The sequence below is a fragment of the Ornithodoros turicata genome, chromosome 2 (genome assembly GCF_037126465.1).
Source record: "Ornithodoros turicata isolate Travis chromosome 2, ASM3712646v1, whole genome shotgun sequence".
Taxonomy (NCBI): domain Eukaryota; kingdom Metazoa; phylum Arthropoda; class Arachnida; order Ixodida; family Argasidae; genus Ornithodoros; species Ornithodoros turicata.
This window is the reverse complement of record NC_088202.1, coordinates 146,402,280-146,420,483: the sequence shown is the minus strand read 5'-3', so window position 1 is coordinate 146,420,483 and position 18,204 is coordinate 146,402,280. Positions and strand designations below refer to the sequence as shown.

Here is an 18,204-nt window from a genome sequence, read left to right as displayed (position 1 = left end):
AACAGATGCATTATTTTTCTAAGGAGCGTATCTCATTTCTTTTTTGGAATCTTTGACATCAAGCTTTGACCGATTGGCAAAAATTGTTTACTTCGATTAAGATGTCGCTGCAGTCGACGTTTTTTCAACATGGCGCCTGTCACGTCGCGTTTTGAAGTACAGCTGCTCCCAACTTTGCGAAAATAGAAGATCTTTACATCATTATTTTATACTTTCGATGTAGCACACTATCAACGAATGTACGTACTACCTATCTTTGTATAAATAGCAAGTGGAACCTTACCACGTCGACTTCTGCGACCGGATTCTGTCATGTGGACGCACGGTCGCTGCGTCGATCGCGAGGTTTACACATTCTAGAGTCTTCGTTCGGCTTACAGAATGTCAGAGCAGGATGAGTCGATGGATCCAGAAGTGGCGAAGAAGCTTTTGCGAGAGGGTGCCACGTTGGTTTTCCTCGACATCCCGCCGGGATCGGAGTTTGGCATGGACATGGTGCCTCACAACACGGGCGAGAAGTTCAAGGGGATCAAGCTGATTCCCCCTGGGTTGCACTTCGTGTTCTACAGCGCAGTGAGCAGTGCCGGAACGACAGCTCCGAGGACGGGATTCTTCCATTACTTTCAAGGTGGAGAGGTGCTCGTCAAAAAATGGGACCGCATTGCGGAAGGTTAGACTTTTTGTACGGTTTGTCTGTAGCAGGGTGAATGGGGCTTATCCACCAACTTGCTGCATGTTATATTGTAAAACGACCATAAAACCTTAGACACGGAACAAACAAGACAACACAACAAACAAACAAACAAGACAAGGTTTTATCGTCGTTTTATAATGTACCAGGTACCAGCACCCTTGCACTTCTAACATTGCTGCATGTTATCTGAGACGACATTTGCTCGATAATTATAATACTTTTTTACTATCTATACTACTTTTTACTATCTCACTATCATGTGGTTGAGATACTTCACAAGCCAGTACCGCAGTGTGCTCTGGCACTCTGGCATTCGTGTAGCTCGAAGAGATTAATCCGGATTCATTGCGATTCACGAGACCGATTATTTACCAGATATACAGAAAGAAGAGGTGTCCCAGGAGGAAGTGGAGAAGTTCCGCAGTCATCTCGAGGGGGACCTCGACAGATTCCTCGGTGTTTATGCCTATCACGACTGGCGCAGGTGAGATACGTTTGCTACAAGCTTAGCAGACGACGGGGCGTTTAAAAGGAGACGTGCTCGACGAATCGGAATATGCCTTAGGAACTGGGTACACTTCACCCTTCAACTTACACAATATTAAAGAAAAAGGTGTTTCTGCACGAAGTGCTAAACTTGCGTCAATAATAAACGTGAGTGAGATGATAACGAAAAGAGTCACTAAAGCAACACTGTGCAACCATCAAGCACATGGCTGAGTAATAGCATGGAGGAAAAAACAAAAAAAAAAAGGAGGCAAGATTTTAATGTATATGGATAGGTTATGGTAAGGTAGGAAATGCCCAAGGGAGCTGCCGTCATTGAAGATTACGAAGTCTTTTGTACGTGGACTAATAAGAATGTCCACACCTGCTAGGACCCATAAATAGGCCTGCCCTAGTGAGGTCTCACACATGCGACATGGACAGGGGAATTTTCAGATGTTGTCGGCAAATCTAACCAGAAATTGAAAAGAAGGAAAGAAAAAAAAAAAAAAACTGCACCGGCCGTTTAAATGGCTATGCAAGGAACCGCATAACTGAAACTGAAAAACTGGGGGCCACATCACATGACTGGCTAGGCGAAAGTCGTGTTCTTTGGGTGCGTCTAAGAAAACTACGCAACTCATATTACAGTATATATATGGTAATTCACACTGTGCATCTGTAGTCTTGCATTTTCAAGTAAGATGCCTTTTAGTCTGTTTGTGGGTTGAAAAGAATTGGCTGGTGTGTAAACTAAAGTAAAATTCGGTTCTCAGTGTGTGTTCCGGAATTGTATGGTTACATTTCTCCAAGTAGTCGAGAACTACTTTTTAACTACAATCAGGCAGTTTAACTAGTACGTTAACTACATGTAGTTAACTACTGGCTATCACTGCAGAAATGTAGTGTGCTACTAGTTAAACAACTATTTCGAGCAGTTTACTACAGTAGTTAGGTTACTGCACGCGCCAACTACTTCCGGTTTTGCCACAAGCTTTACGGCACAATTGTGCTTGCGACTTTTACCTCGAGCTACTTGTTCGATGAGAACGGAGGTGCAGAGCAATTGTGCCGTGCATATGTACTAAATCTTCACTTTTATCGCTGCTCGTGATTCATATTTAGGTGTCCAAGAACACTGTAGAATGGGATTGGTGTTGATGGACAACGTTAAGTAGTTAGAGATGTAGTTAAAATACATTGGAGTAGGTAAAGAAGTAGTTTTAACTACCTCCCCCCAAAAGTAGTCGAACTACTCGTTAAACTACTCCATCGCGAAGTAGTTAGTAGTTATAGTTAAACAACTGTAGAAGTAGTTAGTGGCTATCACTGGGAATGCCTGTGGGTGTAGACGAAAACTAATGAGCTTTTCCGAGACTGTTGCTCCCCTGGTGGCAAAGCTGGACAGTAAAGTGTGTTTGAGGACCTGCATATCACCAACTATGACAACGTGAAAAATTGTTCTTTTTCTCTTCGGTGCTCTGGAGTGGGGCGCAATGCGTGTGTGATGTAATCAACCACTACACACCAACGTGTTGCAACCCCTTAAAAGCATTTTGGAAGTGCCTTTGTGTGTGTTTTTGGGGCTGGTAGTGTTGTAGTTTGACTTCAACTTTTTGACTACTTTAGAGTATAATATTTAGACTATTTTACTAGTGTACTAGAGTATTTAGAGTATCCTATTATTAACCTGTTTTACTAGACTATTTTACTATTTAATTTAGGCTATTTTGCTTAGACTATTTTTCATTTAGACTATGTTGTAGTTGTATATGTATGTTGTTATTATGCTTATGCTTTATAAGTATGTTGTAGTTTGACTTGCTTAGCGCACAGCAAGAGCACGTGTTTTACAGAAAGCCCCGCTGGCTTAAGTGTTTTTGCCCACGAGAAGTGACGCCATCTCACAAAGTGACAGAAATTGTTCAAAAACAGATGCACACGAAGCACAGTATAAATTTGCAACGCAGGTAAGCAAACTACTAAATCTTCAGGTGGATTTCATTGACGAAGCACATCTCCGAAGACGTCCTGAAGCGACTCCAGCCCGAGAGCGGGAAGATCTATTCCGCGACTCCCTTCGAGCCCCTTCACTTTCTCTCGGAACGCAGCGGGCACAGGGAGGTGTCCGCGGGCGATCCCGCGGGAAAGTCGGACCCTATAGAGCTCAAGGAGGCGGCCGGCACCGCAGTACGCTACACGCCTTTTCCGAAGCACAAGTGAGTGTGTCTTTTTTTGATGCGGGGCTGGTAGTGAACTTTAAGAGCGATAAAACCCCCGTGACGACACAACACGCAGGCACAGACTGACGAACAAGGATTTATTATTGTGAAACCTGCTTTATATCCTGAACCAACAATGCCCTCTTCCGCAAGGTTCCCAATCACACCCTCAGCGTGCCCAGTGGCTTTATCTTTATCAAAGGTGCATGATTTATCTTGCGTCCCTCCTGTCTGAATCTTCCAAGAAATTCTCGACTGGAGCAGTTATCAGCACTGAAGGCACACTCATGCACCTGGACCCCTCATTTTTTATACTTAGAGCTCCACGATATAATGAGGCACCACCCTTATTACTGTTATATAAGTTTAGGGTACTTTGGGGTTTAGGGAACAAAGGAATGTTTAAAATTCGTTTCTTCCGGTATGGTAACGTGAGCTCCAAAGGCTGAATCGACAGTTAGGAGCAGCACAACACTTAGTGTGTGCCACACCGTGCACCGGTGTGACGCTGTGTCTCTGCTGTCTGTCTGGGTGTCATTCACACGAGAAATACTCCGACCTCCTGTTGCCGAAAGGAAGTCGGCAACACACCGTAGCACAGTCGGGGGAAACGCTTCACCAGCATTGCAATCTTTTTTTGCCACGGAAGTAGACCTTGGATCGCAAACACTTGGATGGCAACGGCGAGATCAACGACAGGAACTCCAACTATGTGCGTCACTTCCGTCGTCTGCTACGGCGGTGTGGCAACGCTCACCAGGGGCTCGGAGAGCTCTAAAGACACACCGCAATATGAGATACATAGCTTTGAAGCATATTTTTGCTTCCGTTGTCCTTCAAGGACTTCTTACTAGTGATATGATGATGATGACTTGATGACACGAATCTGGTAAAAATCAAATCCCTATATCACTGTGTCCTGCAGAAGGGCACCTGCGCTCCTCTCGTAGCCCATTATCTCTAGTAATCTGTATTGGATAAAAACAGACTCCGTGTGTATTTGTAATTACTTCGTACTTCGCTTGCTTCTTTTTCGTCATCTTAGTAAGATTTGCTGCAGACAAAAAAGTAAAACTTGCAGGTACAGCGTACACCCAAAATAACGCCCTCGAAATTTGTGGCTCCGTGATTGAGTGGAGAAACATCATCACCAGCTGCACATTTATGCTCAAAGCGGGTTCACGTCGTTGTAGATGGCAGTCACGGCAGTGATGACGGGTGCGGAGATTCATTGTTAGGTGTGACACCCTACAAGTGATGGGCAAAGTACCTCAAAATTGTACTTGAAGTAAAGTAACAAGTACCTTGCACTGGTTGTACTTGAAGTACAGTTCAAAGTACCATACTACAAATGTACTTAAAGTAAAGTACAAAGTCCTAGACAAAGTACTTTGAAGTATTCCTCAAGTACCTTTAAAATCTAGATTGTATCGCTGTACGTTTCAACACTTGGTAGTGATAAAGGGTGAGGTAACTAAGTTTCAACCATTACCTTTAGAACGTTTTCGCAAGCATTTTTGCCCACTGCTAGTTAGAAAATATGGATGGTTTACGACTGACTGATTAATATGGACCGAAGGAAATGATTTTGCGACCATGTTTTGCGTTTAATATTGCCAATTGGGTGCTTCAGTACTTGAAAGGAGGTACTGAAAAAATGTACTCCAAGTACAGTACAAAGTACACAAATGGAAATGTACTTTAAGTAAAATACAAGTACAGTGAACCCTCGTTATTATGACCATGGTCGTTCCCGAAAATTTTGGTCATAATGCGGAATTGTCATATTAACGGGCGGGATTTCTACAGGTTTCACTGCATTGTTCCCCAGGAGTATGGTCGTAAAGCGCGTGGGTCACATTATCGGGGGTCATATTAACGAGGGTTCACTGTACTGAGAAATGTACTTAAAGTAGTGCTTGAATACTTGGAACTTCAAGTACTTCTCATCACTGCAACCCTACCCCATTGCTGGCGGTATTTTGGTGAAATGGAACATTGAGTCTCCTCACAGTGAGGAGCAAAGTTCTGCAGTGTTCAAAATGCTTAGGAGTGCTTCTAGGGCAGAGCATTGGTGGGCTGGATTTGGCCATGGACCATGGAGCACCATGCTCAAGATATACTGGAAAAAAAGTATGGGAAAGAGAGGCACTAGGCATGCCAAGGAAGCGAAATGGGGCCACTTCGATGTGTCAGCGATACTCAACTCGTTTCAGAAGGCTAGCATTATCTAGAATCAATGGGAGAGCACCGAGGAGACCAAAGTCGACTACACAATGAATATCTCGGGAACTTCAGTGTCTTCGATAAATATTGCATCCGCGATAGATCTACTAAAAATTACTTAGGCTTGACACATGGGTTTATATTTTGTGGACACCAACAGTGATGTGGAGTTCAATGTTTGTATGCACTATTAATGACGATATTTCCACCCCTGGTGCATGCTGTGCATGGGGGTGCGTTATGATGCGTCAGACATTTTTGAGATTCCATAAATTTTACAGTATCTAGGTATGTCTGAAGGCGCATTGTAAAGCCTGTAAAGGTGCATTTCTGTGCCTTTTTCCGGGGATGTGAAATGCAGCTGGATGCAGGTTAATACTGCAGGGAAAGCATTATAAGACCCTCGCCAGAAAGGGGCAAGTATATGATGCAGTCGCTGATAAAATCTCAACGTACATGTATTACTTACCCGCAAAGTGTTGCTATGTATTTGTGACAATACATGCATGTAATACAAACAGGGGTGTGCATACAAAACAGCAGCAGTAAACAAAAGGGCAAGTGACTAATCCCGGTAGTTGATGACATGCTGCGGAATATAATGTAATCTTATACTGTCAAGCCCATTTATAACAATATTAAGGGGAACATGAAACATGATTGTTGTATCAGAGTATCATTATACATACATGAACTTTCGTGAAATTGCCGGAACAATCAAGTAGAACAGTACTAGTAGAATACAGCTGACCATGACGTTTTTTGGAAGCATGAAAACATTTTATTAACTCCAGGCTGATGCAGTATATCTATAGGTGGGACCTTTGGTACGACCTCCGTCACCTTCACCAAGCAAAACGTTGACCTTGTTGACTTCATTCGAACTCACTTTTCCTGAAGCCATTGCTTGGCACTTCATTAACCTTCACCATCACCACATTCCTCTCACCGCCTCACTCTTCCTAATCCTCGCACCCTCCCTCAAACTGTTTCTCACCATCCTTCAACTCGTGACCTCAAAACCACTGAAGGTACAAACTCTTCAAAGCCTCACGTGCCTTCAGTGCAAAGCCTTCAGTGTCATGTCACACCTCACAACCCCTGAGGGCCTTCTGTGCCTCACCATCACATGCCTTCAACTTATGCAAGGCCTCACAACCCTTCAAGGCATCGTTGCCACTTACCATCACATGCCTTCATCTCACGGCAGGACCGCAATCCCTCAGGGCCTAACCGCCCCTCACCATCACATGCCTTCAATCCAGGATCTGCCACTGGTTCCAGAGGATTGATCCCTTTTAAAGGGGTTTTGTGCGACTTGGCAATTTTGCAGGGACCAGTGTTACAATCCCAGTTGCAATTTATAACACCAATTGTTTTGGAACCAGTGATAGCAAGGCATTTTTAAATTTTATTTATTATTTCTTAGTTTATTTTATAGGGTATGATGCTGTGTCTCAGGAATTTTCTGTGCAGCGGCTCTTGCTATTCCAGCTGCTTATACTGCTGCTTAAATTGGAACTGGATTGCTGCTTAAACTGCTGGATTGTTATCGTTACCAGATTGGTACTAGTGATACCAGGGCAACATTGGTTGATTCTAAAGGGACCCGGAGCTGCAGTTGAGGAATTTAGCGGGCACCACTGTTCAGGGTGTCGAACCGCACAAAATACGTGTTCGGTTCGGGTTCCCGTTGCTTGGATTTCGTTCCGGTTCGCAAACTGGTTACCGCCATTATTTTTTCCGGTTCTTCTCCGGTTCGGGTTCAACAGTGTCATGAAAATTTCGGTTCGGGTTTGGGTTCGACACCCTGCTGCTGTTACAATCACAGCAGATGAATTGAACATTAATTGTTGTTACTGCATCCATACCACATCGATGCAAGCAGTGCATTGGCACATCTAATGGGCCGAAGGCTTTTTGGATTTTGTAGTACTGTGTTGGGTAGTACTAGGACAATATCATACAATATATCATTGATCAACTTTTGTGCTGGTGATACCAGGAGCAAGGGCATTTTAAAGGGACCACGAAGAGATCCCCAAAACCTCTGCAAGCATATATGTAAAGTCTTCCCAGTTGCTAATTCATTCACAAGGTAGAGCATGAACCCAACATTGGTCAGAATAGGGGAGATATTAATTGAAAACCGCGGCCAAAAAAGGCCAACTGCTTCGACGCCACCGCTGCTGGCACGACGGAGAGACTGGCCGTGACGTCAAAAGCAGGCGACCTTGGCCACTGCTGGGCTAGCCCGGAGTGAACAAAGGATGTAAGTGACGTCAGTGCGCTTGCAGTTGGTGTGTCGGGCAACCGCTCCACGATTTTGCTTTTTTAATTTTGCACCGTCAAGTGCCTCGCTTCGTCACATGACGTTTTCCCGGAGGCGCAGATACCATTACTCGTAGCGCACAGCATCCCAGAAAAAAGTTAGGGGCGAGAGAATGATGTGAACAGGAAGCAGCCTTCGTTACCACCCATATCGTTGTCCTTCGTTTTCCTTGTGTCCAGCGTGGTTCACACTAGTGCGTTCTGCTGCGTGCGGATGCGTGCGGGCGCTGGTTACCGTGGCAACAGATACGTGCGCGACCTCCCGCAGCAGAACGCAAGGAGTTCGCCCGAGCTCAACTTTTTCCGACGCACGCAGCAGCCCGCAAGCGGAGAACGAATCGCGAGGCCGCCTTCCGAGCGTGCGCAGTAGGTTTGTCTCTGCGAGATTGTTTTCAACATGGCGGCCACCGGAGTGGAAATCCCGCTCGGCGCTCATTGGCTTACGGTTTGGTGACGCACGCGTTCGGAAGCATGGAATGTGAACAGCGGAACGGATTGCTTACAACGCACGCACACGCACGCAGGCGCCCGCACGCAGCAGAACGCACTAGTGTGAACCATGCTTTCCGCGTGCTCTGCAAAGCGCGCATCTAATCTCCGTCGGTTATTCGCGGTTAGACTGGTAAATGCACTGCGCTTTACACTTCAATGCTCATCTTCAAGGCTCATCTTCAAGGCTATGGCTCCTGAAAGTTCGTCTGAAACCGAAAACATTCTTAAAATACGAAATATCCCTTCCCGCGTTTTGTGCGGTTTTCCGGCATACGCTTTCAGGATGATCGTTGTACAGGGAACGCTTACATATACCGGGTGTTTCACCTAAAGTGATAAACAATTCAAACTGGCGACGTACTCGCCGGAGTATTTGTGGGACCTTCGGCAAATACATTCTGGGAAATTTTGCCACTATTTAACGAGGCTTTGCACAATCTTTAATTGGGAGAAATTTATTTTCTTGAACCGAATTTTGAAAATTGCCAAGCGAACCTCACATTTTTTAAAACAGAAATATGAAGTCCTCCACGGATACCGCAGACTCAACAAAAACTATGCACAGTATGGCAACAGGAATAGTCGAAAAAAAAAAAAATTCATAAAGGTGCAGCTGTAGCCCCGCCTGCTTGATTGTCGGATAAAAGCGCGCGCGGAAGGTGCGGCAAGAGGAGGAAGTGTTCCCACCTCTTTGACCTTGATGCTGGTGGCGACCGTCTTATCACAAAGATAACAAAACGACTGTCTTGTGACATGAAAAGCAAACAAAGCGGGGACACTTCCTAGCTCCTCTTGCCGCACATGTCGTGCGCGCTTTTTTTTTTCCCGACAATAGACCTCTCCCTGTTTGTAAACAAATGACGTCATAGTGTTCGACAGCGCCACCAATTTGGTAGAGTTGAACTACGCTCGAAGCGAGGGGCGAACAAGGTCGCGCACGAAAGCCACGGTCCGGCCGTAATGAGACACTTGGGAATTCAAGGATTATCGGCCGTATTGAGACTTTGGCCGTAGTGAGACACTTGGGGATTAAAGGATTATCAGCCGTATTGAGACTTTCGGCCGTAATGAGATACAATCGAGGGGATTACGATGGTCCCTGAAAGGGACGCGACCTTCGGTCCTACTTTTCTTTCAATAGGAGGCAGCGAACAAGTGCCCATTCGTAGAACCCAGCCCTCCCCTTCCAATTTGTTTCGGTTTCAGTCTGTCTACCAACGTCATGATGACGTTTCTCGGGCAGAGTTCTATAAAGCAGGCGGGGCTAAAGCAAGACTTTTACAAATTTTTGTTCGACTATTTCTGTTGCTATACCGCGCAATATAGTTCTTGTTTGGTCTGCGCGGTTATCCGTGGAGGAATTAATATATTAATATTTCTGTAAAACAAAGTGAGGTTGGCTTGGCAATAGACCACCCGCCGCGGCACGACGCATCAAGATATCGTGTGATTGGGAAAGAGTGGATCGTTGGCAAAACAAGCCCACGTTGCTGTTGCCGTCGTGCAACTTCGTGGTTTTCACGGTTCGTGAGATGAGGTCAGGGTGGTATCTACCCTCGCCCATGAATTTTTCTTTCATATCTCCTTCGCGCAGTGACACCCATCGTCGGAAACAACGCACGCGATCGGCGGCTGCGAACGCACGTGGCTTGTTTTGCCAACAACGGGTCGCGACATCTGGCGTTGTGACGTAGTTTGTTTATGAACAGCGGGTGGTCTATTTTCGAAGTTCGATTGAAAAAAAAAATCAATCAATTAAAAATTGTCCAAAGCCTTCGTAAATGCATGCATGGTGATAAAAATTTCCAGAAGGTACATAATTGCCGGAAGTCCCATCTTCCGGCGAGTATGTCACCAGTCAGAATTTTTTTATCGCTTTAGGTGAAGCACCCTGTATACTTCTATGGGTGAGCTGACGGGCATGGGCGTTCCCACGAATGAATTGAATTGAATTGAATTAAAACCGGAGCACGAAACACGGACAAGAACACACCGTGTCCGTGTTTCGCGCTCCGGTTTTAATTCAGTCATGTATCAACAGGCCCACTCTGCCATTTTGATGAACTTCGTTCCCACGAAATTTTTTCCGGGCAGGGGAGGGAGGGGAGGGGTGCAGGATAAAGTTCTGCCAGGGGTGTTCTGCAAAGCGTGCAAACCCCTTACCTCTTTTCCTGGAGACGGACGCTGCGGACTGCACGGGCGTACGGAGGTCCATTTTATTATGACGTCTGTGAAAAATCATGACGACCCAGAGAGTAAAGAGTGCACAATTTTCACAAGTGACTTTGAACCTCCAGGGAGCACAGTCCCCCTTGTTCCCCTCTCGGTACGCCCAAATCGTTTTCTTGGAGATCGTAATACACTGCTCGACTGTACTTTGCTCTGCGAAATTGATTGAGAGTCTGCTGCTAGGGGCATCGTAACTCACATTGATCAAATCTGTGTTGTTCTAATCTCTTACCTATCAGGGTATTTGCGGTTTTTGTTCGTGACATTCGGTTGCATTATATCAACGAATTGTCATCGTTCCTGTTTGGAATGTGTTCACATAAAGAGGTTGTGACACTTCGCCCAAACTTATGTTGGATACATGTAAAAAATAATAATTTGCATCAACAATTCCCAATTTCAAAACAAAACGGGTAACAGAAAATGCTCATTAGTGGCAGATACCGAAACTGGCCTGGACGTGATATATTGGCAGGCATCTCCAAGAGTGAAGCTGCAGGTTCTCGTAGGCACGGCCACTTGAGAGGTCACGTGTTTATGAGAACCAATAGAAATGGTTGAAGCTTTCGCTTCTCTAACGTCACGGCTCGAAGCGTGTTCAAGGGTCCGTATACCCGTAACTACGGCACATATAAGAGTAATAAATTTTTACTCAGTACGTGTCGTGCAGCACAATGCCTGCATGACACAATTCATCATACGTACGGACCTGTCACGACCTCTTTGACACGTTGCGCAATCCTGATCAGCAAGTTCTGTAAGAGCTCTCAGACTGTATAAAGAAGGTTCTGTGGTTAAGAGTCACTACGCTTCAGAGTAGCGACACTGAGTTCCAAGAGCGAACATGCGCCATCTTGTTTCCGCGCCACGCTACCCACGCGCACTGCGCACTTCAGCGCACGATGCCATTTAATCGCGCGCGGGTGAAATGTTCCTTTCGTTAACAAGCAGCAGTTGACGGCCTTGAGCTCACCTTGACATCTTCTGGACGCTCTGGTGGAGAGAATACATGGATTATCGCGCAACAATCATACAGGCTTCTCTATCCCACAGCGAGCATTACGTTAGCCGTCTTTGATCCTCAGCTGGGGATGGTACTAGAGTCACTAAACAAGCTTCGCTTCAGAGTATCGACACTGAAGTCCAAGGGAAAGCAGGAGCGCCATCTTGTTTCCGCAACACACCGTTACTATCCCGAGTTGAGGATCGAAGACGGCTAACATAATGCTCCCTGTGGGATAGAGAAGCGTGTATGATTGTTGAGCGATAATCCATGTATCGTCAACAAGAGCGTCCCGAGGATGTCAAGGTGAGCTCGAGGTCGTCAACTGCTGCTTGTAAACGAAAGGAATATTTCACCCGGGCGCGATAGATGGCATCGTGCGCTAACTTGCGCAGTGCGCGTGCGTATAGCGTGGCGCGGAAACAAGATGGCGCATACTCGCTCTTGGAACTCAGTGTCGATACTCTGAAGCGCAGCTTATTTAGTGGCTCTAGATGGTACGGTTTGGTGCGGAAACAAGATGGCGCTCCCGCTCTCCCTTTGACCAGAGTGTCGATACTCTGAAGCGCAGCTTATTTAGTGGCTCTAGATGGTACGGTTTGGTGCGGAAACAAGATGGCGCTCCCGCTCTCCCTTTGACCAGAGTGTCGATACTCTGAAGCGCAGCTTATTTAGTGGCTCTAGATGGTACGGTTTGGTGCGGAAACAAGATGGCGCTCCCGCTCTCCCTTTGACCAGAGTGTCGATACTCTGAAGCGCAGCTTATTTAGTGGCTCTAGATGGTACGGTTTGGTGCGGAAACAAGATGGCGCTCCCGCTCTCCCTTTGACCAGAGTGTCGATACTCTGAAGCGCAGCTTATTTAGTGGCTCTAGATGGTACGGTTTGGTGCGGAAACAAGATGGCGCTCCCGCTCTCCCTTTGACCAGAGTGTCGATACTCTGAAGCGCAGCTTATTTAGTGGCTCTAGATGGTACGGTTTGGTGCGGAAACAAGATGGCGCTCCTGCTCTTCCTTGGACCTGAGTGTCGATACTCTGAAGCGCAGCTTATTTAGTGGCTCTAGATGGTACGGTTTGGTGCGGAAACAAGATGGCGCTCCCGCTCTCCCTTTGACCAGAGTGTCGATACTCTGAAGCGCAGCTTATTTAGTGGCTCTAGATGGTACGGTTTGGTGCGGAAACAAGATGGCGCTCCCGCTCTCCCTTTGACCAGAGTGTCGATACTCTGAAGCGCAGCTTATTTAGTGGCTCTAGATGGTACGGTTTGGTGCGGAAACAAGATGGCGCTCCCGCTCTCCCTTTGACCAGAGTGTCGATACTCTGAAGCGCAGCTTATTTAGTGGCTCTAGATGGTACGGTTTGGTGCGGAAACAAGATGGCGCTCCCGCTCTCCCTTTGACCAGAGTGTCGATACTCTGAAGCGCAGCTTATTTAGTGGCTCTAGATGGTACGGTTTGGTGCGGAAACAAGATGGCGCTCCCGCTCTCCCTTTGACCAGAGTGTCGATACTCTGAAGCGCAGCTTATTTAGTGGCTCTAGATGGTACGGTTTGGTGCGGAAACAAGATGGCGCTCCCGCTCTCCCTTTGACCAGAGTGTCGATACTCTGAAGCGCAGCTTATTTAGTGGCTCTAGATGGTACGGTTTGGTGCGGAAACAAGATGGCGCTCCCGCTCTCCCTTTGACCAGAGTGTCGATACTCTGAAGCGCAGCTTATTTAGTGGCTCTAGATGGTACGGTTTGGTGCGGAAACAAGATGGCGCTCCCGCTCTCCCTTTGACCAGAGTGTCGATACTCTGAAGCGCAGCTTATTTAGTGGCTCTAGATGGTACGGTTTGGTGCGGAAACAAGATGGCGCTCCCGCTCTCCCTTTGACCAGAGTGTCGATACTCTGAAGCGCAGCTTATTTAGTGGCTCTAGATGGTACGGTTTGGTGCGGAAACAAGATGGCGCTCCCGCTCTCCCTTTGACCAGAGTGTCGATACTCTGAAGCGCAGCTTATTTAGTGGCTCTAGATGGTACGGTTTGGTGCGGAAACAAGATGGCGCTCCCGCTCTCCCTTTGACCAGAGTGTCGATACTCTGAAGCGCAGCTTATTTAGTGGCTCTAGATGGTACGGTTTGGTGCGGAAACAAGATGGCGCTCCCGCTCTCCCTTTGACCAGAGTGTCGATACTCTGAAGCGCAGCTTATTTAGTGGCTCTAGATGGTACGGTTTGGTGCGGAAACAAGATGGCGCTCCCGCTCTCCCTTTGACCAGAGTGTCGATACTCTGAAGCGCAGCTTATTTAGTGGCTCTAGATGGTACGGTTTGGTGCGGAAACAAGATGGCGCTCCCGCTCTCCCTTTGACCAGAGTGTCGATACTCTGAAGCGCAGCTTATTTAGTGGCTCTAGATGGTACGGTTTGGTGCGGAAACAAGATGGCGCTCCCGCTCTCCCTTTGACCAGAGTGTCGATACTCTGAAGCGCAGCTTATTTAGTGGCTCTAGATGGTACGGTTTGGTGCGGAAACAAGATGGCGCTCCCGCTCTCCCTTTGACCAGAGTGTCGATACTCTGAAGCGCAGCTTATTTAGTGGCTCTAGATGGTACGGTTTGGTGCGGAAACAAGATGGCGCTCCCGCTCTCCCTTTGACCAGAGTGTCGATACTCTGAAGCGCAGCTTATTTAGTGGCTCTAGATGGTACGGTTTGGTGCGGAAACAAGATGGCGCTCCCGCTCTCCCTTTGACCAGAGTGTCGATACTCTGAAGCGCAGCTTATTTAGTGGCTCTAGATGGTACGGTTTGGTGCGGAAACAAGATGGCGCTCCCGCTCTCCCTTTGACCAGAGTGTCGATACTCTGAAGCGCAGCTTATTTAGTGGCTCTAGATGGTACGGTTTGGTGCGGAAACAAGATGGCGCTCCCGCTCTCCCTTTGACCAGAGTGTCGATACTCTGAAGCGCAGCTTATTTAGTGGCTCTAGATGGTACGGTTTGGTGCGGAAACAAGATGGCGCTCCCGCTCTCCCTTTGACCAGAGTGTCGATACTCTGAAGCGCAGCTTATTTAGTGGCTCTAGATGGTACGGTTTGGTGCGGAAACAAGATGGCGCTCCCGCTCTCCCTTTGACCAGAGTGTCGATACTCTGAAGCGCAGCTTATTTAGTGGCTCTAGATGGTACGGTTTGGTGCGGAAACAAGATGGCGCTCCCGCTCTCCCTTTGACCAGAGTGTCGATACTCTGAAGCGCAGCTTATTTAGTGGCTCTAGATGGTACGGTTTGGTGCGGAAACAAGATGGCGCTCCCGCTCTCCCTTTGACCAGAGTGTCGATACTCTGAAGCGCAGCTTATTTAGTGGCTCTAGATGGTACGGTTTGGTGCGGAAACAAGATGGCGCTCCCGCTCTCCCTTTGACCAGAGTGTCGATACTCTGAAGCGCAGCTTATTTAGTGGCTCTAGATGGTACGGTTTGGTGCGGAAACAAGATGGCGCTCCCGCTCTCCCTTTGACCAGAGTGTCGATACTCTGAAGCGCAGCTTATTTAGTGGCTCTAGATGGTACGGTTTGGTGCGGAAACAAGATGGCGCTCCCGCTCTCCCTTTGACCAGAGTGTCGATACTCTGAAGCGCAGCTTATTTAGTGGCTCTAGATGGTACGGTTTGGTGCGGAAACAAGATGGCGCTCCCGCTCTCCCTTTGACCAGAGTGTCGATACTCTGAAGCGCAGCTTATTTAGTGGCTCTAGATGGTACGGTTTGGTGCGGAAACAAGATGGCGCTCCTGCTCTTCCTTGGACCTGAGTGTCGATACTCTGAAGCGAAGCTTATTTAGTGGCTCTAGATGGTACGGTGTGGTGCGCAAACATGATGGCGCTCCTGCTCTCCCATGCACCTGAGTGTCGATACTCTGAAGCGAAGCCTATTTAGTGGCTCTAGATAGTACGGTTTGGTGCGGAAACAAGATGGCGCTCCTGCTCTCCCTTGGACCAGAGTGTCAATACTCTGAAGCGAAGCTTATTTAATGACTCTAGTTAAGCTTATGCCTTCTGCCCTTCTTTCAAGGTACCCCGACAACGCGAGCCCGGCAGAGATCACTCATCACAGCATCGACTCGACGTACCTTCTCGACACGCTTCTGGCCGCCTGTCCGGAAGAGGGCGGACTGCTGGGCGAGCTACAGTTCGCTTTCGTCTGCTTCCTGGTCGGACACTCGTACTCCGGCTTCGAACAATGGCAGAAGATCATCCGCGTCCTCTGCACCAGCGCCGACGCGGTTCCGAGACAGGTTGACCTGTACGATTCCCTGCTCTCGGTGCTGTACTTCCAGCTGCGCGAAATTCCGTCGGACTTCTTCGTGGACATTGTGTCGAGGGAGAACTTTTTAACGGCGACGCTGTCGGAACTGTTCAGGAACATTGCCGAGGCCGGAGCGGGGAACGCCGATCCGGGGCTGGAGTCGTTGAAGAAGAAAGCGTTGAGGTTTAAGGGCAGCATCGGCAAGCTGTTTGGATGGAGCTTCGACGAAGAGCCGGACGACGAGCAGCCTGTCGTGGTGGATCTTGCGGAGCAGAATTGATGCTTCTCACTGTGTCTAGTGGACTCATTTCATTAATTTGCTCAGGAATTTACTGAAGTAAGTTGATATAAGTTCAAGTAGTTGAGTATGGCGATCTAAATGAATGAACGTTAACCCCCCTTTTTTTGTGAATTTCATTGCAGTGTCAAACGAAGCATTCTCACGAATTTTGTGACAGCCATTCGCCCAAAAAGGAGTATTGCCTTTTTTTTTTGTTTTTTTTTTGTACCCATCGTATTAAAGTGGCATGACTCGTTTGAGTGTATTCCTGCGTTGTAAATGTAAAAACGTTGTAAAAATGAAAGGAAGACATTCTTTCTGAAACGTCGAACTTCGCCTGATAATACAGGGTTCGCAAAGATAAAGTTCCGGATTTGTAATGAAGATAAAATGCATAAAAGAAGAGCTTTCAACCAGAGCTATACCTATTGAAAGATGTGTTTTGGCCTTTCTGTAAGTATTGCAGCTTGGCCCAGATTTTTGTGGAAAAATTGTAAAAGAAGAAGAAAAGGAAAAAAAACTGCTGCTGCTTGCGTGGTTTCAGAGCAATCTAAACTAGAGCACTGCACGGGCCCGTGCTTACCCGAAAGCCCGGCCTGTGTTTTTTTTATGCGGGTCTGGGCCGGGTACGGGCTTGACAACGCCGGCCATGGTCGGGCATGTACGCGAACATATTACACGAGACTGGACAGCTGAATTTTCATGTCACTTTTGTTTATACTGGGTATGGGATATCATGGCATTCTCATCTGAGAACTATCACTTTTTTTATATGTGATCATGCTTATTCTCTTATTCTGCTTATTCGTGTAATGGGTCTGGATTTCACACGTGACCTCCCAGTCTCGGCGTGGAAAGCGATCATCCTAACCACTATCCCACGGGAGCCGGTTTTACAGTGTTGAGCGCTCGTTCGTGCATGTGTCCTGAGTTCGCTTTACACTGACGTTCAAGTGGAGCACGGTTGTTTTTCGCGTTCGAAGAATCAAAGTACGAAATATACTCGTGCTAGGAGCCCAATGAAATTCGCCGACTTCGGAACTATTTCTCGAAGCGGATTGTCCATTTCACTCGCTGCCATACCACATGATGGTAGCAAACGTTGGATGGATTTGGGAGATTCTGAAACGTTTTATTTTTAACGATATATTCATAACCGTGGATTACTTAGCGTTTTTACTTACACGGGGATATTTCAGCGATTATTTTCGTTCATTGATTTTTAACCGTATATTCTGATACATTTATTCTTAAAGAATAGCTATTTACGCATTTATTTTTTTTTTGATTGGGTGTTAGCGCCGCGAAGCAACTGTGGCTATGAGCGACGTACAGATGTGGACAGACGGAGAGAGGATAGCAGGAAGGAGTGGGGGACAGGGGGGTTAGTATGCGTCCTGGGCCGACTTCAGGGGGAACTGTGCCGACATTCGTCTGGAAAGTCTTCGGAAAACCCAGGGAAAACCTCAGACAGCACAGCCGGCGGTAGGATTCGAACCCACCACTTCCCAGTCTTCAGCACGACCTTGGTTACCACCAACGAGCGGACGCCTTAGCCCACTCGGCCATGCCGCTGGTATTACGCATTTATTTTTGAAGTTATTTCTAAAAGTTTCAAACGTGATAACCCCCACCTACAAGAACAGTATCCATGGTGCTGCCCTCATAGCTTTCTTTTTTTTAGAAATACGGTGCAGCTAAAGAAAGCACCCCGTATATTATTTACATGTAGATTTACAACACTGTATATTATACAGTTTTTAAAGCAGTGGAGGTAAAATACGGGGAAGATCAATTGTTGTCTACCTGAGGGTAGTCAGGGTAATCACGTAATCACATCACATCGAACGTGGGGGTCGAACTACATGAGCATCTTGTACCACGACACCAACGGTGTCCACGCGTTCTGGTTCGAATCCCCTCTAACCTCAGTAAGCGCGCATGTAAAGTGGAAGACAGTGTGCGGT

At 47.1% G+C, this 18,204-nt stretch overlaps 1 protein-coding gene across 2 annotated transcripts; it reads left to right on the top strand.

The window, feature by feature from the left end:
• The first annotated feature begins 113 nt into the window (after positions 1-113).
• LOC135384234 (protein AAR2 homolog) lies at positions 114-16,494 on the top strand. Of its 2 annotated transcripts, XR_010420299.1 has the most exons (6): positions 114-239; positions 381-670; positions 1,070-1,178; positions 3,175-3,399; positions 15,724-16,294; positions 16,381-16,494. XR_010420299.1 is itself a non-coding variant. In XM_064613446.1 (5 exons), the coding sequence occupies exons 2-5, from the start codon at positions 382-384 to the stop codon at positions 16,235-16,237; spliced, it is 1,137 nt and encodes a 378-aa protein (XP_064469516.1). In that variant the 5' UTR covers positions 114-239; position 381; the 3' UTR covers positions 16,238-16,361. The 2 variants fall into 2 exon arrangements, 1 of the variants encoding a protein (XP_064469516.1); XM_064613446.1 differs by lacking the exon at positions 16,381-16,494 and having other exon boundaries at positions 15,724-16,361.
• Positions 16,495-18,204: the final 1,710 nt, after the last annotated feature.